Genomic DNA, 27,360 nt, shown 5'->3' with positions numbered 1-27,360 from the left:
AACGAGATTTCAATGAGACTGAATGAGACTGAAACGTCAGAAGAATAATTACATCCTTAAGTCGACAATAGACAGACAGTACAGAGTGTCTGGATTGAAGAATATTCGTTTCTGTATTATGAAATATTAACGACTTTAAAAATAATGTTAATTCTGTAAAAAATATATATTATATTAATTATCAATAAGTTCTTCATTAACTGATATCTTTATTCGGTTCATCGTTTATTTGGCAATGCTGTCCCTCTGGTATCTTTCGTCCCTCTTTTTATTTCTATAATCATTATGTTACTTTCTTATTTTTTCACTCGGTTATTCTTTATATTGTATGCTAATTTTTCTTTATTTCCTTTATTTCTGGCAATTTTTCTCTATTCTGTAAACCTTCTCCAGACCATATAACAGAGCATAGCTTAAAAGACAAACAATAAAAAAAATAACAATCTAAAAGGAGGGTCTGGATTGGATAAACAAGGAGAGCACATATAAAGAATATAGCAAATTGGACCAAATTTATAGAAAAAAAGAAAAAAATTGGACCACAGCTATAAATATAAAAAAGAAGATGTGGTATGATTGCCAATGAGACAACTGTCCACAAGAGACCAAAATGACACAGATATTAACAACTATAGGTCATCGTACGCACTTTAATAATGAGCAAAGCCCATACCGCATAGTCAGCTATAAAAGGGCCCGATATGACAATGTACAACAATTCAAACGAGAAAACTAACGGCCTTATTTATATAAAAAATGAACGAAAAACAAATATGTAACACATAAACAAACGACAACCACTGGATTACAGGCTCCTGCCTTGGGACAGGCCCATACATAAATAATGTGGCGGGTAAAACATGTTAGCGGGATCCCAAACCCTCCCCTAACCTGGGACAGTGGTATAACAGTACAACATTTGAACGAACTATAAACATTAGTTGAAATAGACTTAACTCATCAAATGGACACAAATACAATTAGACGTGGCCAAGTACTTGTACATTCCGACAACAAAAAGACACTAGGAACAGAACTGAGAGTACTCACAGTTATCTGACAGCTAGTTCAAAGCCACTAACAACTAATAAAAATATCATAGAGAATGGACAAAATGAAGTGTTAAAATAATGTAAAGATGGACTAAATAAAAGGATACAGAAATGAAGAACTCCCAATCCAGACCATGATAATGTACATGAGTATCATATTTCGATAGAAACACAACAGTATGCAATTCGAAATATATAAATAACGACTGCATATCAAAGGACGACATTTCTATTGCATTATGTTCTTATTACATGCATAATTCGTGTATGTGCTCTGCTAATTGAATATGGAGGAAGTTACACTAGTATTGGATAAGAAAGTACAGTACGACTACCTTTAGTATGCAGCTAGATCAAAGAGAGATTATCCATGTTAAACTTAAATGATCCTGGTCAATGCAATGTTCAAATCAGGGCATGTGTTCTGCTTACCTTGTGTATTTTTCTATTTCATTTGAGAATAAGATACAATTCTAACTGCGTTAACAAACAAATAAACAAACAAACAAACAAACAAACAAACAAACACGCAAAAAAAGGAATTTGTAAACGTCCAAATGTAAAAGTATTACCGATAAGGCAATGCACAGTCGTATTTTTAGATGTCGGTCTAATTATCTACTTTCTCAATTTATTTTAGTTTTTTCCTTTGAATTTTTTTTTTTTTAATAATTTTTTACACCCCATTTTATAGACCGTGTATACATTTGTATAAGTCTCTATGTTTGTGTTCAATTTGCCAACTATTCTGTTTGTTTTGACTTTTACTAGCTATTTTGTTAACCCAATCCTGACAGAAATAGCTGTGTGTTTTTTTTACTCTCTGTGAAACGTATGATTCATCTTTACAAATACAAATTATTCTAAATAATTGTCGACAGATCTATATTGACATAGACGTATTATGATAAGTTCAACCCAACGATTGACCCTTTGGTACTGAGAAAATCCTATGATTGACATCTTCAAACTGTGTCCTTCAACTTATCAGTTCAAGTTCATGTCCCTGTCAAAAGATACTCTTTTCAAGACTCTTCCATCAGAAAAGTTGACGCATTGAAGTTTTAATTACTTACAAATGTATCTACAGGTCGATAGCTCACAATTTTGACTTACAAATAACCGAATCCATATTCTGACCTTGACATGATTGTTTCCATGACACATTGACACATGGCAACCCAATCAACAAATATTATATCAAGCGTAGATCTCTAGTTTTATGTAAATACTATAGTTCATGTTTCTGTCTTTCGTTTAGATACATTTTTTTAATTACAAAAATGTAATAACGTCACTTTCAGACGTTTGCCGTCTAATCTAAACTTTTCAACTACAATGGTGCTTTATCAACACATCTTAATCTGCCATCAACTATTCTCATCTTAGAATTACAAGCTAGACCAAAGACATTTTTAGTCATACGGTATATTCAAGAACTTTATTTTCTATAATTGTTGTGATATTTTCACATTTCTTGATCGGTATGAGAAAATATTTCTCCTCACTGTTCTTAGAAAATGATTAGTCGAAATTAAATTTTGACGTAAAATTTTCTTGGTTTCTTCCGAATTTCTTATTGTAATATCGTGAAAAAACGCGAACATGCCTAATGGCGTCACATATTATATAATATAAAGAACACAACGTTCTACAAATCTATTAAAAAGGAAGGATGAATTTAGTTAGCGAAACAGATTCCTCCAATATAACTCTCGTTTTAAATACTTATACATTGTATCTTACTGTATCGTAGCATACATTGTACTTATTGCAGTGGATGAATCTATATCTATATTTATATACCAGACACAACTGCTTTGGTTATGATCATTGAGTGATGTCTTTTACCTTAAACGGCTTTCTACGAGCCTGTCCGAGTTCAGGAGCCTGTAACTCCGGGATTGTCGTTTGTTGTTGTATACCATATTCAAGTTTCGTTTCTAGTTCTGTATATAACCAAGCCGTTCTTTCTTGTCTGATTTAGTTCTGCCATCATATAGTATGACTAGGGTTGTTAATTGCTAAAATATTACGATGATTACTTGTCATCTATTTCATTTTGTCAAAGGTGAACATTTGTCTTAATGGTGATTATTACCCACCTCCCTATTTTAAATTGTTTTCCCGTTTTACTTAATCGTCTATTGACCCGACAAAATTACTCTTATAATATGTATAGATGGAAAATATATAAGTGGGTTTTTGGGGGGTTTATAAGGGGGAAGGGGGGACATGTTGTTATCATTCTAGAAATGTTAGCTGTATAATAAGAAAATGGCAGATCAGAGTTTAAAAAGTCAATGTGTATTCTGCGCGATGATGTAGTAGGACAGTAACACGCGAAACGACCTATCAAATTCAGTGTATGTAAAGTGCGGATCCTAAAATATCTTTTCACTGTATTTGCCAGAAATTTCTGATGAAGAATGATAAATAAACATACTACTTTTTTTTTTTTTTTTTTTTGAAGAAAATGAAGAAAATTAGTTAAAATGTATATGTTAAGAAACACATAATACTAATAAAACAAAGTTAGAGATGCGAACGGGTTTTTTACGCGCCTAAAGCCAAATAGCTGTAAAATATTTACCAATCGGGGAATATTTAGGACATTTCACGAACAGATCTTGCAGGTGTTTTTTAACGAACAGGTAAGATGTTGTTGCAGAAAAAATATTCATTTCAACACAATTATTAAAGTTGTATAACGTAGAAAAGGTTTTGTCATTCCGTTTCTTCATATTGAACTGAATTCCACTATGATGCTTTCTTTATGCGAGTCATGTTTACTGTCGAATAATGATACTATTCTTTCATTTTCACTGTAGAGCGATTCATTAGTATTGTATATGCGGAGCATTTTTACTGTATGGTTTGTTTTTTTTTTTATCTATTACACCGTATCTTTTTTTAGCACGTAAAGCAAGACTTAAGTTAGCGTGCTTGCTTTGTTTTTTCTTAGTGTACGATCATTATGATAACACCCAATTTAATTCAAATATAATAATTATATAAATACAGGTTAAACTATGCCGATACATATTGTTTAAAGATGTCAATCTTATTTACAAAGTGTGTATAAACAATTATACAAACAAAACAAGCAAGTCAACCAAAGATTTGCTTTACATGCATTAGGAAATTAGCTGTAAAGCCTTAATTTATCCGACTTGCTCAAGCAATAGATAAATAAGAGACGGATTTGATAAAATTTAGTTTACGGAGGAAAATTTGGTTTAAAACACTCTAAATAAATTCAATAGAAATGACATTTATTTCAAATGTATTCCATTTAATATCTTATAAATCGTATAGGGATCTTTATCCTTGTTTTTTTTTAATCCATTTCCATATCCTTGTTTTTTTTATCCATTTCCATGACACTTCATCACTAATTACGTACATCTTGATATAAATTGAATCGTTGGTTTTCCTGTTCAAAAGGTTTTACACTGGGGCTCTTTATAACTTGCTGTTCGGTGTGAGCCAAGACTCCATGTTGAAGACCGTACTTTGACGTATAAAGGTATACTTTTATAAATTGTGACTCGGATGGAGAGTTGTCTCATTGTCACATATGGCATCTTATCTACCTATGGCTCAAACCGAAACGAGACGGGATAGAAGGGATAAAAAACACACTTGTTTAATATATTTATAATGGGCTTAATATGAGTCAGGAAAGAGTGGAATAGTGGGTCGCGTTGGGGAATAAGCGTGATGCGGAATTGCCGATGTTTTTGTAAGCGTGAAACGTGAAAGTCAAATGATTGTGTCGTGAAATTTTCCCAAAATGAGAAATGCATAGTATAAGCGGGATACGAGAATCTGACAAAGCAGTAAGCGGGATCAGGGATCAGACCAATTTGGGATTTTTTTGCCAAGTTACTGAAATAGCCCACATAGAGGTCCAAAGGGTCTATGATTATCAAACTTGAATTGTAGCATGCATTTCGTGTACAATTACCCAAATGTGCATTGTTTGACCTCTGTGGTAGTATCCACTCGCGGATCTAGAAATTTTCATAAGTAGGGGCCCAATGACTGCGTAAGAGGGGACCCGCTCCAGTGATTCCATATAAAAGTAACCAAATGTTTTCCCAAAAATGGAGCAACCTCCTGTCCCCCCTAAATCCTTCTCTGGTATCGAGCTGTGCATTACGGATAATTTTTTTTTGTATCAAGGGTGCTCTACGTCACGTACCAATGCAAACAAAAAAGTTCGCCCACACACCTTACATTTCATGTTTTAATGACTGTGGATAATTTATTTCACATACCGTTTCACCTTATACAGTAAAAATCATGCAAGCAACAATCGAGTCAAGAACATTTATTCTACCAAAAACTGTCTTTTTCAGAATATGGATATTGAAGCAGTTGAGGGTTCAACTGGGAAAGTTAATCTTTTATAAGCTTTTCTGTCACTATTGCGTTTCAAGATGCATATTTCTCTTTTCTCAAGTGTATGTATTGCGTGGAAGATAACGTCCTCAAATGTACTCGTCTCTATTTTACGCAGACTGCACTTAAACTCCGCCATATCAATCTTTGACTTAAAAAAATACAGAAATATCTTTTGATTTTTTTTTAAATCAAGGAAAAACGTTATTTGAAGAATACAATATGACATTTTGAGAAGCGTTTTGTTACAAGTTTGAAAAGCTTTATATTTGATAAAGAATGAATGAGGAGTTTGTATTTCAATTTGAAAAAAACATTTATCATAAAGTCTAAAGTCATCAACTAAGTTTTATCATTTGATTCAAGTGCATTAATTTATCACATACTTCTACAATAAAAATTCCTCGCATCTTCGAAAATTCCACATCAGAAATGACTGCACTAACAGTGACAATTCATCGCATCTATAGTTAAAATGGATCGCTTTCAATAATCGATATGCTATATTATGTTGCTTTTATAACACTTATTTGTGACATGTGTATTGCCTAAAAACACCTTTGATGTTCTTTTATTTTAAGCTCGATCTTGGATTAATTAGTGCCATAGTTTTATTGTTTTATAGACTCTCATATAACTCTTTATATAGTATCTCTTGTTGTTTTAAAAAGCTGTATACAAGTGGTGAGACTTAAATAAAGTTTTTGTTTTGTATCTGTCTTGCTATAACTTCTAGTTACAGGTGTGCAACAATTCACTCTTTGTTTTGCATTTCTTGATGAATGTTTAAGTTAAAGACGAACAAGTAAGTGGAAATGAACACCTGTTTTTGCAATGTTCAAAAATCATTGCAAAACATCATATAATTATTAGAAATAATCTTTGTTTCTGATGGCTTCAATTCTTCACTCGATTTTTTCTTCTTCAGAAAATAAAAAAACCGCGAATTCAAAACCCCAAACACATGTACTTTTTTCCTTAAACCAACAATAAATGATACCCAGAAACTAAAGTACTTTCACATCATGATGATTGGTTGGATTCTGAGAACGATCATATTTCTCGAAATTTTTATGATTGTACGGCTAGAGAAATCATTTTTTACCATATGTTTAGCATTGTTTGCACATCAAAAGAGATTGATTAATTGATAGTTGGTTTCTCAACGTCCAGTGGCAAATTTTTCATGCATGTTCAGGACGAGAACAAGTTAACTATAAATACAATAGGTAGGTCCAGTCGTAATATAGGCCATTTAGGATGATGGTCGGGTAAATTTGGACTGCCACTGGAAAGTGAGGGTAAAACTATATTGGATAGGGACAGAAATTTTGCCTTGCAACAGGCCACCTACGGACCCCTCAAAGAGTTCTTAACGGTCTAAGCATCACGAGAGAATTAACATACCGGTAAGTAAATGTGTTAATAGAAAAACGGGTCTAGACAAATAAACGGGCATTGATTGCAGAATTTGCAGGTATAATGAGCAGATGTAATTGGGGAATCTTTAGTTACCTGTAGGAGGTGTAACAAAGACTCTTCATATGTATATTCAGGATTTTGAAAGAAAGGGGAGACACCAACAATGTAAAACACCTTGTACAACTTAGATGCATTAAACAAATATATAACCCCAGGCTTGCTGCCCTCAACTTTATCCGAATCTGACTTGGGTGCATTAATGTTTCTTAAAGGTTTATACAATGTGGTGATGCTTCTTATTGAAATATTTTTTGAAATCATTTAGGAGATTTTATAAAACATTTATTTGAATACACAGTCCTTCATTCTTCATTTTGTTCCTTAAATATTAAACTATATGCTACACAGTTTAAGATTTATAATTAAGCATAGGAATTATTTTGTTTAGATATTTAATATTTTTCAGTATGTTCTCTTTTAACAGGGTCCGATAAGGTGGGGTTACGCCTAACGAAGTCTATTCAAACTAGTTTTGCTTAGTATCTCACTGACGTCGGTGCTAGGGGCAGTCCTAACCTTGCATGAGGTGAATGTTTTTTGTAGCTTTGTGTAGGTCTCATCTGTGATTATGAGATGAAGAACAACAATAAAAGCTCTGTTCCTTTGATGTAATTTAATTCTTTTTGAGTGAGTTTTTGTTATTGTTGCTTTGCATGTATCAATGTTGTTTCATGGTTAGATCATGGTTAAGATCTACAATCCGTGTAAATTAAAAATCTTGTATTTTGACTTTGGCATATTTAATATATACTGTACATGTACATGTATGTTTATATACTTTCAAGATCAATACATGGACACTTGTTCGATCAATTATATTAATACTATAATCCATCATGGAGACCAGTAAACAAAAACGAGCCTTTTAAAGGTTTATATTCGTACAGACTTATGCATAATGACTGACTTAATTCAAATTAAATGTCGGATTTAACCCTTGTTTAAGGTGAGTGTATATAACCAAGTATATAATGTACTTCAAGAATAAAATATTGTAATAATATCAAGAGAAAATACTGCGATGATATTTGTATACTTATATATATACGATCAGTGACATGACGGTTTAAATGAAACATTTTGTATTATCAGATTATTACATGGCATTTTTCATATCGCATGTATTATCAGCCCTAGGTTCAATATAAGCCCAATAGCCGCATGGCTCGAGGGCTGATATTGACCGAGGGATGATAATACATGCGATATGAAAAATGACATGTTATGATCTTTGTATCATATGCTTCAACAGTAGAGAAAAATAAAAGATTCATATATTGATCCCTTTACGTGGTTCCCGAAAAGAAGTTGAAAGAGTAAAAAGTTCACGGACGTCGAACCTAAAATTTGATACATTTAATATGAAATCTTTCTATCATATGCCGCAACAGAGAAAAAAACACATTTTATATGGACAAATTGACAAAAAAATAATTCAACAATATACATAATAAACATTGTCTGGAAAAGACAACTTTTTTAAAGTAACTTTCTAAGTTTCAGAAAAACTTAAAAAATACAATTTTTTTTCTTTTTTTTTCTTTTTAATTTAATTTAGTTATTTTACACAATCATACTTTCCAGAATTTAAATAATTGTTTAGTACACTACTTTGTAATGTTTTTCACTCAAAACGTAGAATTGAGGTGTATTTTCCGGAATATACCGAGTATCTCCGGAATGCCATGTGATAACGTTACGGAAAGGCATGTGATAAAATTTTCATATCAGCCCGCTAAGCACCAATTCGAAAAATATGGAAAATATTTTAATTTAATGCTATAATCATACGGTAAAAATCATATAATATTTAGTCTAAGTATATGATAAGTATAGATTAATACATGGCATTTTTCATATCAGACCCTTTATCAGCCTAAGGTCATGATATCGGCACAATAACCGCTGGCTCGAGGGCTAATATCATGAACGAGGGCCGATAAAAGGTGTGATATGAAAAATCACATGTTATGATCTTTTTATCGTAAACTTCACCAGAAGAAATACAGGCAGGAACTATTAATTAAAATGTTGTCGTTCAATGATTTTTTATAATAAAATTATTAATAATAATTTAGGGACAACCAAACTCCTATTAATTGTTTTTTATTGAAATAACCTGCATTGTGTTTATCTTTTCACATCAATTATCATTTTCTTAGTTTGAAATTTGCTCTTTAACCATTTTGTGAAAAGTTTTAAATCACTTGCGGTTTTCCGCACTGTGTTGTCGTTTTCGAAATGCATGTGATAAAAGTCACGGAAATTATTGGAAAGGCATGTGATAACATTCCGGAAGCAGTCAAGAAAGGTCCCTTTATTAGACCGCTTAGGAAATACGTACTAATTTGGTCAACAAACCTAGTAATTCTTTTAATATTTTTAAATTTTATTGAACTGTAAAATGTAAGTAATATTTTATTCAAGTAAATCCCAGATGTCATGTCAATATCTGATATTATCATATACTTGTATAAAATATTACTAAAATTTTACAGTTCAATAACATTTGAAAATATCAATAGGCTATGAAAGAATTGCTCGGTTTATTGACCAGATTTTTTAGAATTTCCATAGCGGGCTGATAAAGGTACCTTTATTGACTGCTTCCGGAATGTTATCACATGCCTTTCCGTTAATTTCCGTGACGTTTATCACATGCAACTTCGTGCATTTCCGGAAATTTTACTGAAAACGACAACAGAACGCGGAAAACGGCAAATGATAAAACTTTTCCCAAAATAGTTGAGGAGCAAAAATGAATTAAGTGAAACTTGTTTTGAAAGACATAAATGAGGTGACAATATTATTGAAGAACATGACAAAACAAATAAAATGCTTGTTATATCAATAAAACAATTAAAGTAAAGAATTTGTTTTGGTTGTCTGTAAATATTTATTGAAATTGCAAAGACAAACAAAATTATTTCTATAGTTCTTGTCTGTATATCTTCTGCTGAAGTATATGATAAAAAGATAATTACATGTTATTTTTCATATCAGACCGTTTATCGGCACAAGGTTGTGATTGTTCATTTTGACCCGAGCAACTACACGAAATATCATTTGTATAAAGATGATAAGAATATAAAAAAATTTGGCAGCATCATGTATTACATATAATAAATAACAGAGGGCAACGGCCAGATCCGCAAGAACATCAGCTACATGTATGTATAGTCTGCATTCCTTTTTAAAAAGCTCTGAAACCTGTATTTTCCATGGTAAATAACTACACAAGAAGCGTGGCCCAAAATTTCGGCAACCTTTTTTTACATTACAACAAATATAATCTTTTGAAATACCATACTTTATTGAGAATTGAGTATTAAATTAGCATTAAAATGATAGCATATAGATGTATGCATATCTTTTATGACTAATTGTAGGGAGATAGAAGAAAATTGCAGAGGAAAGACAAACAGCACAGAAAACAATGGTATCAGGTACATGCATAATATTTCGCTATAGGTCTGGTGGATATCTAATTTATATTGTATTCTAATGTATCATTGTTTGCTTTACCTTTCGAAGTTTTAAAATAAAGCAAGGAGTGGATACAGTTCAATCCTTGTCACTAACATGTGATTGGTCAAACATGTGTACCTTTGTAGTCGGCTTTATTAAATGCAATGGTCAAACACTAAATTAGCTTTAGTTGTTTTCCTTAAAATGTAAGTGTTCTAATGTCTACCAAAACGAAGGACATGTGGAACTGTAGCTAATGAGTATCCATTATAATCAAAGTGATTCAAGTAATTGAAGGTTATAGTACGCCTTCAACAATAAGCAAACCAATACCGTAAAGTCAGCCATGAAAGGCCTGACATGACAACACACATTAACTAGTACTAGTATTCAAACACTTTGTTTCTCGTTTTTTTTTATATAGATTAGACCGTTGGTATTCCCTTTTGAATAGTTTACAATAGTAATTGTTGGGCCCTTTATAGCTTATTGTTCGATGTGAGCCAAGGCTCCGTGTTTAAAGCCGTACATTGGCCTATAATGGTTTACTTCTATAAATTATTATTTGGATGGAGAGTTGTCTCATTGGCACTCACACCACATCTTCCTATATCTATAAACAAGAGACAGACAGCAACCATCGACAACCACTCGAAAACAACTACACAGTATATAGGCAAGGTACGCGCCTGACGTTTGGACAGGCACATTCGGGATGTGGTGGCATTTAACATATAAGCGGGCTTCTAACCCTCCCCATACCGTGCAATGTCATAACAAAAGAACACACTATTCAGTAAGTTGTTGTTCAGTTAGCATGCAAATGTACGTGGTTTTCTCTTATTGGTGTCGTCCATATGTGTATATCGTTCTCGTTCTTTATATATATTAGAATGTTGGTTAAGTAAGTAAGTAAGTAAGTAAAACTTTATTTGGATTCGGCATATTGACAAACAATGAGCTTTTCACCGAATATAAAAACATATGCAATAACAAATAAAACAAGGCATGCAGCATGCAATAAATAATAAGAAGCAGTACCAAAAATTAACTCTAAGCAAATAGCATATACTACCTTGCAAAATACCAAAACATATATATGAAGCACTAAAATTTTTAAAAATTTTCTGTTTAAAAATTAATTTTTAACTAATTTATGATTTATAAAGTAAAAATTTCAAATATTTCAAATTTTAAAAGGTAAAAAACAAAAATTTCAGTTGCAACGCAGGCTGTTAATGCAACATAAAAAGCATAAATATTGTAACACAAAGTTCTCTACAGGCAGAGCAAAAACATTCTGTTCCACTCCAGGACTGTACAAGACTCTTAAAATGAGAGAAACTGTTAACAGTCCTGAAGTGGTCAGGTAAGCTATTCCATAAAGTAGCAGCAGCAAAACTAAAAGATTTTTTTCCATATGAGGTAGTTCTTACCTGTGGTACATCCAAAATATTGCTGTATCTAAAAGAATATTTAGTGTGTTTAATTTTTATTAAATTTTGTAAACATACAGGAGCCAAATTATTTAAAATTTTATAAGTCTCAAGTGCCATTGTCCTGATGCGTCTTACTTGTAGGGTTGGAACCTTTGCATTCTCAAGAAGAGTTTCAGAGGATTTGCCTGCATCTTATTTTCTTTAAACCAATCAATAAGCACTTGAGACTCAGATTCTAATGTTGATATGAGATGGTCATAATCCGGACTACTAAAAGACAGAGTATTGTCGTCCGCATAATTATATAATGTACCATGTTTAACAAAATAAAAAATATCATTTATGAAAATATTAAATAAAAGGGGCCCCAATATAGAACCTTGGGGTACCCCTTTTTGGATGTCAGCCCAGCTACTCAGAACACCGTTTACTTTAATTTGCTGTTTTCTATCAGAAAGATATGATTTTAATAAAGATACTGAATGTGGAGAAACACCATATGCTAGTAATTTATCTATTAAAATTTCATGAGGTAAGCAGTCAAAAGCTTTTGATAAATCCATAAGAACTGCAGCTATATATAAGTTTTTGTCTAAAGCTTTACGCCAGTCTTCCAGTAATCTGAGCAACGTAGTCTGACATCCATGTCCTCTACGGAAAGCACATAAATAAGGGTTAAAAATGGAATCAAAGAAATCGTATAACTGTATTTCAAATATTTTTTCGTAAAATTTTGAAAAATAGGTAACACACTGACTGGTCTGTAATTTGATTTAAGTAGTGGGTCACTCTTTTTATGTTAGGGTGTAACTTGGGCTTCTTTAAGTTTGTCTGGAAATATGCCCGTGTCCACAGTCAAATTTATAAGACTGGTTAGCTGAGGTGCAACGACAGATTTACTAGCTTTAACTATTTTTGCTGGTATCCCATCTGATCCAGTTGCTTTTTTGACATTAACTTTATTTATGATTTTTTCCACTTTTTCTGATGTCATCTTTTGAAATTTAAAATTGGCATCTGTTTTCAAGTGATTTTGTTTATGTACATGTATGGCATTTATGCTATGATTGTTTAATGGATCATATATAACATCATTTCCTATCTTCTCAGCGACAGTAGCAAAAAAATTATTAAAAATATCTGATACATCTTTTGAATTATTTATAATTTTGTTTTCTTCAAATAAAATAGTCTTTTGCCCTTGGGATTTGCATTTTTTTGAAAAGAAAGGTTTGACAGTATTCCAAAAACCAGCACTTTTTGATCCTCCAGAACAGCGTTCTAAAAAATATATTTTCATAGATTTCTTTTTTAACTTATTTACCAAATTTCTTTGCTGTCTGAATTTTTCCCAATTATGATTATTTCTTTTTTTGGTGTACTGAGAAAATAGCATGTGTTTTCTGTATATGGCTTTTCTTAATTCTCCATTCATACATGGAAGAGGACTTTTTCTGGGATACCTTGACTTCAAAGGTGCATGTTTGTCTAGTGTTTTAATAAAGTTATTTTCATATGTTTGGTAGATCTCATTTACCTGTTCTGCAGTTGTTACTCCATCTACAATTTCAATTTTAATTTTAGCAATATCATTATTAAAGTTTTCAATATCAAAATTTTTATAGCTCCTGTATATATTTTTTTCATTTTGCTGTTGAGGCAACTGACCCTTTACAGTGGTAGAGATAAAATTATGGCAGTCACTAATACTAGTTGGAAAATTTAAGGTTTTAAAACAGGATGACTTTTTGTTCGTCAAAATGACGTCAACTAAAGATGGTCTACAATCTTTTTTAAAACAAGTTGGTTCTTTCACTAATTGATCTAAATCAAAAATATCACAGATATCACTTAAAGGTTGACATTTGTCAGAAATTAACATGTCAAAATTCAAATCACCAAGTACAATATAATTATCATATTTTACAGTTATTTTATCCAAGTTCTTTGAAAAAGATTCTGAGAAAGTATTTCCCGTCATTGAAGGGGGTTTGTACATTCCCATTATCAACCATTTCTTATCATTGATGTACACCTCGTGTGATATATTTTCTATTGTCTCACATTCTAAGTTAATCTTTCTGCTGGACGGAATATCTGATGATATGATGGAAAGGATACCACCACCGCTGGCATTTCTGTCACGTCGATAAAGTTTATACCCTTCACTTTCAAATAGACTGTCATTAAACGAGACGTCCAGTTTTGTTTCTGCAATGAATAGAAGGTCAACAATTTTATCATTTAATATTTCCTTTATTTCATCAAATTTATACCTTATGCTATTGATGTTTAGGTATGCTGTAATAAAGTTTCTTGGGTGTAGTTTCCGCACGTTTCTCAGATGGGAAAACACCGTGTTGACATGCAGGTGGCAGTTAGGTCCGCTGCTGTATGCCCTGAGGTAATCGGTGCCCTGAGGTAATCGTGGTAATGCGCCATTGATTAAATACGCACGAAAATATAGTTCTTATTTAGATAGATCTTAATACCAAATTTTAATGTGACCAAATACAAAAGATGTCAACAAACTTCCCAAATGACTTTATTATTTGTATTCACCGATCATTCATTTCGTATGTACGTGTAGGGTGGGGATGTCTGGTAAAATTATAAACTTTTTTTTTTATAAAAGTTCAATTAATGATCTGAAGTATTCATTCATGACAGGGTTACCTGAGGTAACCCCAATTATAACAACAAATACAACCATTAAACTCAAGTCAACTGAGGTAACTTTATATATACATCACATAAACAATACAAATCTATGAAGTCCTACATTTAAAATAAAGAAATTGTCCGATTACAACATAAATGTTTACACTAGCAAACTTTTTCAAATGCATTCTTCATAACATGGGTACCTGAGGTAACCCCAGACATAATTACAAATATAACCCGCATAACTGAAGTTAACTGAGGTCACCTTTATATGTGCATCACATAAACAGTACAACTTTCATAAGGTCCTACATTTAAAATAAAAAAAGTTTGTTTATAACAATTAATGTAAACACTAGCAAAGTGTCTACAGAGGATTCATTCATTACAGGGTTACCTCAGGTAACCATAACAATAATGACAAAGATAACCCATCTAACTCAAGTTAACTGAGGTCACCTTCATATATATACATCACATAAACAATACAACTTTCATGAAGTCCTACATTTGAAATAAAGATGTTTGTTTATAACAATTAATGTTAACAATAGCAAAGTATCTACAAAGAATTCATTCATTACAGGGTTACCTCAGGTAACCAAATCAATAACAACAAATACAACTCATATAACTCAAGTAAACTCAGGTATCACCTTTAAATATATATGCATCACATAAACCATACAAATCTATGAAGTCCTACATTTTTAAATTAAGAAATTGTGTAATTAAAATATAAATGTATACACTTACAAAGTATATACTAAGAATTCTTTCATAGCAGGGTTACCTCAGGGAACCAATACAAAAACAACAAAAACAACCTATTTAACTCAAAATAATTCAGATCATCTTTACATATACATCACATAAACAATATAACTTTAATGAATGCCAACATTAAAAATGAAGAAGTTGATTTATTACACAATAAATGGATATACTAGCAAAGTATCTACTAAATATTCTGTCATTACAGGTTACCTCAGGTAACCCATGCAATAGAAACAAGTATTATCCATTTATATCAAGTTAACTTAAGTCGCCTTTCAGAAATATTACATAAACAATACCCATCTATGAGGTCTTACATTTGAAATAAAGAAATTGTTTGATTACAACATAAATGTTTACACTAGCAAACTATCTCAAAAGCATTCTTCATAACATGGGTACCTGAGGTAACCCCAGACACAATTACAAATATAACCCACTTATTAAACTGAAGTAAACTGAGGTCACCTTTACATGTGCATCACATAACCAATACAACTTTCATGAAGTCCTACATTTAAAATAAAGAAGTTTGTTTATTACAATTAATGTAAACACTAGCAAAGTTTCTACGAAGGATTGATTCATTAAAGGGTTACCTCAGGTAACCATAACAATAACCACAAAGATAACCCATCTAACTCAAGTTAACTGAGGTCACCTTTTAATATATATACATCACATAAACAATACAAATCTATGAAGTCGTACATTTCAAATTAAAATATTGTGAAGTTGTAATACAAAGGTATACACTAGCAAAGTATCTACTAAGAATTCTTTCATAGCAGGGTTACCTGAGGTAACCAATACAATAACAACAATACAACCTACTTAACTCAAGTTAATTCAAATCACCTTTAAATATACATCACATAAACAATATAACTTTAATGAATTCCTACATTTAAAAAGAAAAAGTTGGTTTATTACACCAAAAATGGATATACAAGCAAAGTACCTACTGAATATTCCGTCATGACAGGGTTACCTCAGGTAACCCATGAAATAGAAACAAGTATTATCCATTCATATCAAGTTAAATTAAGTCGCCTTTCAGAAATATCACATAAACAATACACATCTATGAAGTCCTACATTTAAAATAAAGAAATTGTCCGATTACAACATGAATGTTTACACTATCAAACTTTCTCAAAAGCATTCTTCATAACATGGGTACCTGAGGTAACCCCAGACATCATTACAAATATAACCCACTTAACTGAAGTAAACTGAGATCACCTTTACATGTTCATCAAATAAACAATACAACTTTCATGAAGTCCTACATTTAAAATAAAGAAGTTTGTTTATTACAATAAATGTAAACACTACCAAAGTATCTTCGAAGTATTCATTCATGACAGGGTTACATGAGTTACCCGAATAATTACAATAAATACAACCCATTCAACTCAAGTTAACTCAGGTTACATTTATATAAACCTCGCATACACAATACAAATCTATGAAGTCCTACATTTTAGATAAAGAAATTGTGTCATTACAGCATAAATGCATATACCAACAAATTATCTACATAGTATTCTTTCATAACAGAGATAACTCATGTTATTTCAAAAATAACAACAAATATAATCCATTCAAATTAAGTTAACTAAAGTCGCCTTTCCTGAATATCATATAAACAATACTTATCTATGAAGTCCAAATGAAAAAGGAAATGGTTTATTAGGAGTTGAATGTATACTCTGGAAAACTATCTACGACGTATTCTCATATAACCTCATATAACCAAAACAATCACAACAAAGATAACCCATCTAACTCAAGTTCACCCAGGTTACCTTTAAATATATATATACATCACATAAACAATACAAATCTATGAAGTCCTACATTTCAAATTAAAAGATTGTGGAATTACAATATGAATGTATACACTAGCAAAGTATCAACTAAGAATTCTTTCATAGCAGGGTTACCTGAGGTAACTAAAACAATAACAGCAAATACAACCTATTTAACTCAAGTTAATTCAGATCACCTTTACATATACATCGCATAAAATATATCTTCAAAGAATTCCTACATTGAAAATTAAGAGGTTGGTCTATTACACCATAAATGCATATACTAGCAAAGTATCTACTAAATATCCTGTCATGCACGGTTACCTCAGGTTACTCATAAAATAGAAACAAGTATTATCGATTCATATCAAGTTAACTTAAGTCGCCTTTCTAATATATCACATAAACAATACCCATCTATGAAGTCCTACATTCAAAATAAAGAAATTGTTTGATTACAACATAAATGTTAACACTAGCAAACTATCTCAAAAGCATACTTCATAACATGGGTAACTGAGGTAACCCCAGACATAATTACAAATAAAACCCACTTATTAAACTGAAGTAAACTGAGGTCACCTTTACATGTGCATCACATTAACAATACAACTTTCATGAAGTCCTACACTTAAAATAAAGAAGTTTGTTTATTACAATTAATGTAAACACTAGCAAAGTTTCTACGAAGGATTTATTCATTAAAGGGTTACCGCAGGTAACCATAACAATAACAACAAAGATAACCCATCTAACTCAAGTTAACTGACGTCACCTTTTAATATATATACATCACATAAACTACAAATCTATGAAGTCCTACATTTCAAATTAAAATATTGTGAAGTTGCAATACAAAGGTATACACTAGCAAAGTATCTACTAAGAATTCTTTCATAGCAGGGTTACCTGAGGTAACCAATACAATAACAACAATACAACCTACTTAACTCAAGTTAATTCAAATCACCTTTAAATATACATCACATAAACAATATAACTTAAATGAATTCCTACATTTAAAAAGAAAAAGTTGGTTTATTACACCAAAAATGGATATACAAGCCAAGTACCTACTGAATATTCCGTCATGACAGGGTTACCTCGGGTAACCCATGAAATAGAAACAAGTATTATCCATTCATATCAAGTTAAATTAAGTCGCCTTTCAGAAATATCACATAAACAATACACATCTATGAAGTCCTACATTTAAAATAAAGAAATTGTCCGATTACAACATGAATGTTTACACTAGCAAACTTTCTCAAAAGCATTCTTCATAACATGGGTACCTGAGGTAACCCCAGACATCATTACAAATATAACCCACTTAACTGAAGTTAACTGAGGTCACCTTTACATGTGCATCACATAAACAATACAACTTTCATGAAGTCCTACATTTGAAATAAAGACGTTTGTTTATTACAATTAATGTAAACACTAGCAAAGTGTCTATGAAAGATTCATTCATTACAGGGTTACCTCAGGTAACAATAACAATAATAACAAAGAGAACCCATCGAACTGAAGTAAACTGAGGTCACCTTTATATATATACATCACATAAACAATACAAATCTATGAAGTCCTACATTTCAAATTAAAAAAATGTTGAATTACAATATAAATGTATACACTTACAAAGTATCTACTAAGAATTCTTTCTTAGCAGGGTTACCTGAGGTAACCAATACAAAAACAACAAAAACAACCTATTTAACTCAAGTTAATTCAGATCACCTTTACATATACATCACATTAACAATATAACTTCCTTCATTAAAATTTAAGAAGTTGATTTATTACACTGTTACGGCCAGAAATCGCCTTTAAATTGTAGCCAACAAAAGACACAAATCAATAGTAAAATTTAACAATATTTAATATACAAAAGTTTACAAAAGATATTACACAAATATTACTGTTAACTTAACTGTCAAAATATGAGTCCAATCTGTTATCTTTTTCTTTCGGAATCCAATTTGAATATTACGTTCACTACTAATGTCACAATCCAGTATGATGTTGTTTGTAGAATAAAAGTGTCAATCCAAATGCTGTGAATACTAATGTCTATCAATGTCTATGTCCAAGTTTAATTATGAGAGTTTAACTTTAGTGTCTGTATATATATAGTTGTGACGGATTATTCTAGAACACGCTAGAACGGAACATTGTGGAAAATCCTGGAAAGTTACAACGGAAGTTTCTGGAATAACGTAGAAGTTTAAATTACGCATCTTTTATAAGGATCATTCTAGAATCGTCAAATAGAAAGTTCCAATCATTCCATAAGTATCTGTGATTGTTCCAGTGATTTCTAAACTGCACAGTTATAAGATTATTTGGTAAACAACTATCAGGCCATACAACACAAATTAGGCCAACATAAATAAACATAATAATTACAATATCATAACACCTCCCCCCTTAAAAGAAGTTTTAGTGTAACAAAAACTTATCATGAATAATATGAACAAAAATACATAATATATACAAAGTGATTTAATAAGCTCTAGATAAAGCATCAGCTATTACATTATCTTTACCCTTAATATGTTTTACAATTACATCATATTCTTGTAACAATAAACTCCACCTAGTCAACCTCTGATTCTTGTTTCTCATTTTATGCATGAAGGTGAGAGGATTATGATCAGAATAAACAAGAATAGGATGCACAGTTGGATTCAAATATACATCAAAATGTTGAAGTGCTGACAACATTGCAAAACACTCTTTTTCAATAGTTGAATAATTTTTCTGATGTTTATCTAATTTCTTAGAAAAATATGATATAGGTTTTTCAACATTATCATCTGTCTCTTGATATAAAACAGCTCCTATTCCTACATCGCTTGCATCAACGGCAAGTTTAAATTGTTTTTCAAAGTCTGGAGTAATCAGAACTGGACTATTAATTAAAAGTGATTTGCTATTTTCAAAAGCGTTTTGACAATTTTCACTCCAGATAAATTTAGAGTCTTTTCGTAAAAGATGAGTCAATGGTTGAACAACAGTAGCAAAATTTGAACAAAATTTCCTGTAAAATCCAATCATGCCTAAATATCTCATAAGTTGTTTTCTATTTGTAGGAGGAGGAAATTTGGAAATAGCTTCCACTTTAGCCATTATAGGTTTTACTTGACCTTGGCCAACTGTATGCCCTAAATAATCAACAGTGGCCTGACAAAATTCACTTTTACCAAGATTAACAGTCAAATTTGATTTTGACAATCTATCAAAAGTATCATACAAATGTGTTAAATGCTGTTCCCAGCTATCACTACATACAATAAGATCATCAATATAAGCATAACAACAGTCTAAATCTTTTATAACATTATTGATCATTCTTTGAAATGTAGCTGGAGCACTTTTCATGCCAAATGGCATTACAGTATATTGAAATAAGCCATCTGGTGTAACAAAAGCTGATATTTCACGAGCTCTCTGTGTCAATGGAACTTGCCAATAACCTTTCAATAAATCAAATTTGCTCACAAATTTTGCCTGACCAATGTTGTCAATACAATCATCTATCCTTGGAATCGGATAGGAATCAGATTATGAGACTGAATATACTTTTCTGAAATCAGTCACGAAACGAAAGGTTTTATCTGGTTTTGGCACAAGTAGACAAGGAGAGCTCCATTCACTGTTACTCGGCTCAATAATATCATTGTTAAGCATATATTTCATTTCTTTTCTCATAACTTCAAGTTTGAGTGGATTGAGCCGGTAAGGATGTTGCTTAATTGGAGAAGCATCTCCTACATCAACATCATGACAAACAGCAGTGGTTTTGTTTGGCACATCTGGAAAAAGATTTTTAAAAGAAAATACCAAAGTTTTTATTTCTTCTCTACGATCAAAAGACAGATGTGCAACTTTTGAGTCTAAATTTGTCAAAATTTCTGAATTTTTCAATCTAACTGTTTCTTCCATAGTTTTACAACTAAAAGTTGGTTCAATTACATCTGGTTTGTCATGATTGTTCTCAAATTGAACAATGCCTAAAGTGGCAACTGGTTTACTATCACATACATTAGTACGCTCAAAATATGGTTTTAACATATTAATATGACACACTCTATTTTGTTTGCGCCGACCTGGAGTTTTTACAATATAATTCAAATCATTAATTTTACTCTCTATTGTATAAGGACCACAATATTTAGCCTGTGAAGGATGTCCAGGGACTGGCAAAAATACAAGTACCTTATCACCAGGATCAAAAACTCTGTCCCTGGCATCTTTATCATACCATATTTTCATCTTGTTCTGTACATTTTTCAAGTTTTTCTGAGCAATTTGACAAGCAGTATACAATTTTTCTTTAAATCTAGATACATAGTCTAAAAGATTCAAGTCAGTATGTTCAGTAAGCCACTTTTCCTTAATCAATTTTAACGGTCCCCTTACAGTATGACCAAATACCAACTCAAATGGACTAAATCCAAGGGATTCTTGAACAGCCTCTCGGGCTGCAAAAAGTAGAAAGTGAACTCCATCATCCCAGTCTCTGTCAAATTGAAGACAAAAAGTTCTAATCATGTTCTTCAATGTTTGATGAAAACGTTCTAAGGCACCTTGAGATTCTGGATGATAAGCACTTGATCTGTACTGAGCAATCCCCAACTGGTACACGACTTGCTGAAATAAACCTGACATGAAATTTGATCCCTGGTCGGACTGTATAGACTTAGGAAGTCCTACTAATGTGAAAAATTTGATCAAAGCTTTGACTATAGTAGGTGTCTTGATATTTCTGAGCGGAATAGCTTCAGGAAAGCGGGTAAATGTACACATGATTGTCAATAAATATGCATTTCAGTCTTTGTCTTTGGTAAAGGTCCAACGCAGTCAATTAGAACTCTGCTGAAAGGTTCGTCAAAGGCTGGAATAGGCAGAAGAGGTGCTGGTGGTATTTTCTGGTTAGGCTTACCAACAACCTGGCATATATGGCATGATTTGCAGTATTCTGCAACATTGTTTCTAAGTCTGGGCCAGTAGAAATGTTGCAATATTTTTAGGCAAGTCTTCCTTATACCTAAGTGCCCAGCCAAGGGGGTGTCATGGGCAAGACCAATAATTTCTTGCCGATAAACTTTAGGCACCACCACTTGGTATACCACTCTCCATTCCTCCTCTGGGGTAGCATCAGGAGGCCTCCACTTCCTCATTAAAATGCCGTCCTGATGGAAATAGCATTCAGCCACTTTCTCTGCTTCCTCCTGTGGTTGAGCCCTTTTGCGGAGCTGAAGAACTTCAATGTCTTTATTTTGTTCTTCGAAAAGGTTCTTTCTGTTTAATGAATGGCTGTTTACGTCCGGCCATGGCATAATAACATTCTTGTTATCACTAGGTGGTCTTACTATGGCCTTTTCTGAGCTACCAGGACCTTCAATGTCAGCTATGAAAGAGTCAGAAAGGTCCATGTAATCAAACTTGTTTGTTTGCAAAATCTCATCTTGTTGTTTTCTAGCCATCGCCCTAGTAACAACACAAGCTGGATATAATTCAGCATCATCTTCAAGGGATTTAACATCCACCACCGGTTCACTGGTAACAATTGGTTCAGCAACCACTTTGTTCCTAGCTAGATCATTTCCTAGCAATAAGGTAACACCCTCAACAGGGAGATTAGGACGAACACCTACAACAACTGGTCCAGTTATTAAATCTGACTTCAGATAAATACGATGGAGAGGAACATCTATACAACCCAACTCTACACCTTGTAACAAAATGGAGGCACCAACAGAAGTCTTCTCGGACAAAGGCAACACACCTTCTAACAATAAAGACTGAGAAGCTCCAGTGTCCCGTAAAATCTTAATAGGCTGAAGAGTGGTATCATCAACAATAGAAACAAACCCATCAGACATAAAGGGTTTGTATTCCTCCATGTAATCACAAAAACTGGACTTAAAAGCCTGACGCGCAGGGCATTCCAATGTACTGGTAATATAAGGTGTCGTACAAGCACTGGTCTTCGGCTTATTATCTCGTTCATTCTTCTTCTGGAGTCTAAAACAATCAGCCATCAGGTGACCAATCTTCTTACAATAAGCACAAGTCAGTGACTTCTTCTCAAAAGTATCAAATTTTGGACTAGACATATTATAACTGGACTGACTCTTATTCTGTGGAACAGGCTTACTATCAGTATGCTCAGTGCTTTGATTTTTGTAATTTCCACTGGAAGTATTAACATTTTGACCCTTGAAACTTCTTTTATGTGAAAGAGTATAATTATCTGAAATAACAGCTGCATTAACTCAACAGTTTTGTCGTCTAAATGTGTTTTTAATTCTGAATGAACACATTGTTTGAACTCTTCTAATAACATCAATTGTCTTAGGTGATCAAAATTGTTATTTGTTTTCTTTGAAGTAAGCCATTTATCAAATAGATCTTCTTTTTCCCGAGCAAATTCCACATAGGTTTGCGAATCAAACTTTTTATAAGATCTAAATTTCTGTCTATATGCTTCTGGTACTAGCTCATAGGCTTTCAAAACTTCCTGTTTCACAGTGTCATAATCAGAACTTTTTTCTGATGGAAGTGCGGAGTATATTTCAGCTGCCTTACCCTCAAAAACACTTTGCAGCATCGTAGTCCAATACGGCATTGGCCATTTCAAATTATTAGCAATTTTCTCAAACTGTGGAAAATATTTGTCGACTGTTTTTTCACAAAATTTTGGTACCAAACGTATATTTTTTGCTGCATCAAAATAATCTGATTTTGGCTGGACTTTAGTGTTGCTTTCTTCTTTGACCATTTCAATTTTCAGTTTTTCCATCTCTAGCCTTTCCCTCATTTCAAGTTCTGCCTGTTTTAATTTAATTTCATCTTGTTTTAATTTGAATTCATCTTCTTTTTCTTGTTTATCCATTTCCAATCTTTCCTTCATTTCCAGTTCTTTTAATCTAAGTTCATGTTCTAATTCAAGCTGTTTTAATTTAAAGGCGTCAACATTTTCGACCTTAAGTTCAAGAGCCTCTTCACCTAAAATTTCTGCGTCAACTAGTTTGTCTATAACCAAATTTTTTATAATTTGTTTTCTCATAGATACTTTAAAAGCTAATTTCAGTTGTTTAGCAAGCAACACTAATTCCTCTTTCTTTAAATTATCAAAACTCTCCAGGTCTGGCGTTTTCAAAAATTTACAAGCATCAAATGCCATTTTGTAGTATTTTGTTGGCTAGTTATAATAAAAATATTAAACAAATTTTGAATAAAATATGTTCAGTATCCCGGACGAGCCCCCAATTTCTGTTACGGCCAGAAATCGCCTTTAAATTGTAGCCAACAAAAGACACAAATCAATAGTAAAATTTAACAATATTTAATATACAAAAGTTTACAAAAGATATTACACAAATATTACTGTTAACTTAACTGTCAAAATATGAGTCCAATCTGTTATCTTTTTCTTTCGGAATCCAATTTGAATATTACGTTCACTACTAATGTCACAATCCAGTATGATGTTGTTTGTAGAATAAAAGTGTCAATCCAAATGCTGTGAATACTAATGTCTATCAATGTCTATGTCCAAGTTTAATTATGAGAGTTTAACTTTAGTGTCTGTATATATATAGTTGTGACGGATTATTCTAGAACACGCTAGAACGGAACATTGTGGAAAATCCTGGAAAGTTACAACGGAAGTTTCTGGAATAACGTAGAAGTTTAAATTACGCATCTTTTATAAGGATCATTCTAGAATCGTCAAATAGAAAGTTCCAATCATTCCATAAGTATCTGTGATTGTTCCAGTGATTTCTAAACTGCACAGTTATAAGATTATTTGGTAAACAACTATCAGGCCATACAACACAAATTAGGCCAACATAAATAAACATAATAATTACAATATCATAACAACACCATAAATGGATATACTAGCAAAGTATCTACTAAATATTATGTCATGACAGGTTACCTCAGGTAACCCATGAAACAGAAACAAGTATTATCCATTTGTATCAAGTAAACTTAAATCGCCTTTCAGAAATATCACATAAACAATACACATCTATGAAGATCTACATTTAAAATAAAGAAATTGTCCGATTAAAAAAAAAAGACGTTTGTGTATTACAATTAATGTAAACACTAGCAAAGTTTCTACGAAGGATTCATTCATTACAGGGTTACCTCAGGGAACCATAACAATAACAACAAAGATAACCAATCTAACTCAAGTTAACTGAGGTCACCTTTTAATATATATACATCAAATAAACAATACAAATATATAAAGTCCTACATTTCAAATTAAAATATTGTGAAGTTGCAATACAAAGGTTTACATTAGCAAAGTATCTACTAAGAATTCTTTCATAGCAGGGTTACCTGAGGTAACCAATACAATAACAACAATACAACCTTCTTAACTCAAGTTAATTCAAATCACCTTTAAATATACATCACATAAACAATATAACTGTAATGAATTCCTACATTTAAAAAGAAAAAGTTGGTTTATTACACCAAAAATAGATATACAAGCAAAGTACCTACTGAATATTCCGTCATGACAGGGTTACCTCAGGTAACCCATGAAATAGAAACAAGTATTATCCATTCATATCAAGTTAAATTAAGTCGCCTTTCAGAAATATCACATAAACAATACACATCTATGAAGTCCTACATTTGAAATAAAGAAATTGTCCGATTACAAAATGAATGTTTACACTAGCAAACTTTCTCAAAAGCATTCCTCCTAACATGGGTACCTGAGGTAACCCCAGACATCATTACAAATATAACTCACTTAACTGAAGTTAACTGAGGTCACCTTTACATGTGCATCACACAAACAATACAACTTTCATGAAGTACTACATTTAAAATAAAGACGTTTGTTTATTATAATTAATGTAAACACTAGCAAAGTGTCTACGAAGGATTCATTCATTACAGGGTTACCTCAGGTAACCATAACAATTATAACAAAGATAATCCATCTAACTGAAGTAAACTGAGGTCACCTTTATATATATACATCACATAAACAATACAAATCTATGAAGTCCTACATTTCAAATTAAAAAAATGTTGAATTACAATATAAATGTATACACTTACAAAGTATCTACTAAGAATTCTTTCTTAGCAGGGTTACCTGAGGTAACCAATACAAAAACAACAAAAACAACCTATTTAACTCAAGTTAATTCAGATCACCTTTACATATACATCACATTTACAATATAACTTAAATGAATTCCTACATTAAAATTTAAGAAGTTGATTTATTACACCATAAATGGATATACTAGCAAAGTATCTACTAAATATTATGTCATGATAGGTTACCTCAGGTAACCCATGAAATAGAAACAAGTATTATCCATTCGTATCAAGTTAACTTAAATCGCCTTTCAGAAATATCACATAAACAATACACATCTATGAAGATCTACATTTAAAATATAGAAATTGTCCGATTAAAACACAAATGTTTACACTAGCAAACTATCTCAAAGAATTCTTCATAACATGGGTACCTGAGGTAGCCCCAGACATAATTACAAATATAACTCACTTAACTGAAGTTAACTGAGTTCACCTTTACATGTACATCACATAAGCAATACAACTTTCATGAAGTCCTACATTTGAAATAAAGAAGTTTGTTTATTACAATTAATGTAAACACTAGCAAAGTATCTACGAAGATTTTATTCATTACAGGGTTACCTGAGAGACAGGGTTACCTCAGGTCACCTAATAATAGCAACAAATACAACCCTTTTAACTCAAGTTTACTCAGGTAACATATATCTATACATCGCATAAACAAAAACAAATCTATGAAGTCCTACATTTTAAATTAAAAAATTCTGTAATAACAACATCAATGCATATACCAGCAAAGTATGCACGAAGTATTCTTTCATAACAGGGTTACCTCAGGTAACCCCAAATATAACAGTAAATATAATCAATTCAAATAAAGTTAACTTAAGTTGCCTTTCCTAAATATCATATAAACAATACACATCTATGAAGTTCAAATTTATAAAAAAGTAAATCGTTTATTACAACTTAAATGTATATTCTGGAAAACTATCTACAAAGTATTCTTACATGACAGGATAACCTCGGGTAACCATAACAATAACATCAAATAAAAAATACAACTCTATGAAGTCCTACATTTTTAAATTAAGAAATGGTGTGATTAAAATACAAATGTATACATATATATATATTTTTTTCATA

General features: G+C 31.9%; 1 protein-coding gene across 1 annotated transcript in view; it reads left to right on the top strand.

The window, feature by feature from the left end:
• The first annotated feature begins 7,770 nt into the window (after nucleotides 1-7,770).
• The window catches only part of LOC134719653 (uncharacterized), a 37,385-nt gene continuing 17,795 nt past the window's right edge, over nucleotides 7,771-27,360 (top strand). The window contains exons 1-2 of the mRNA XM_063582628.1: nucleotides 7,771-7,887; nucleotides 10,331-10,387. Coding sequence (XP_063438698.1) covers nucleotides 10,378-10,387 — 10 coding nt within the window. The 5' untranslated portion in view covers nucleotides 7,771-7,887; nucleotides 10,331-10,377. The remainder of the gene's footprint in view (nucleotides 7,888-10,330; nucleotides 10,388-27,360) is intronic.

The sequence above is a fragment of the Mytilus trossulus genome, chromosome 5 (assembly GCF_036588685.1).
Source record: "Mytilus trossulus isolate FHL-02 chromosome 5, PNRI_Mtr1.1.1.hap1, whole genome shotgun sequence".
NCBI lineage: Eukaryota > Metazoa > Mollusca > Bivalvia > Mytilida > Mytilidae > Mytilus > Mytilus trossulus.
The sequence above is the reverse complement of the archived record's forward strand: the minus strand, read 5'-3'. Positions and strand labels throughout refer to the sequence as shown.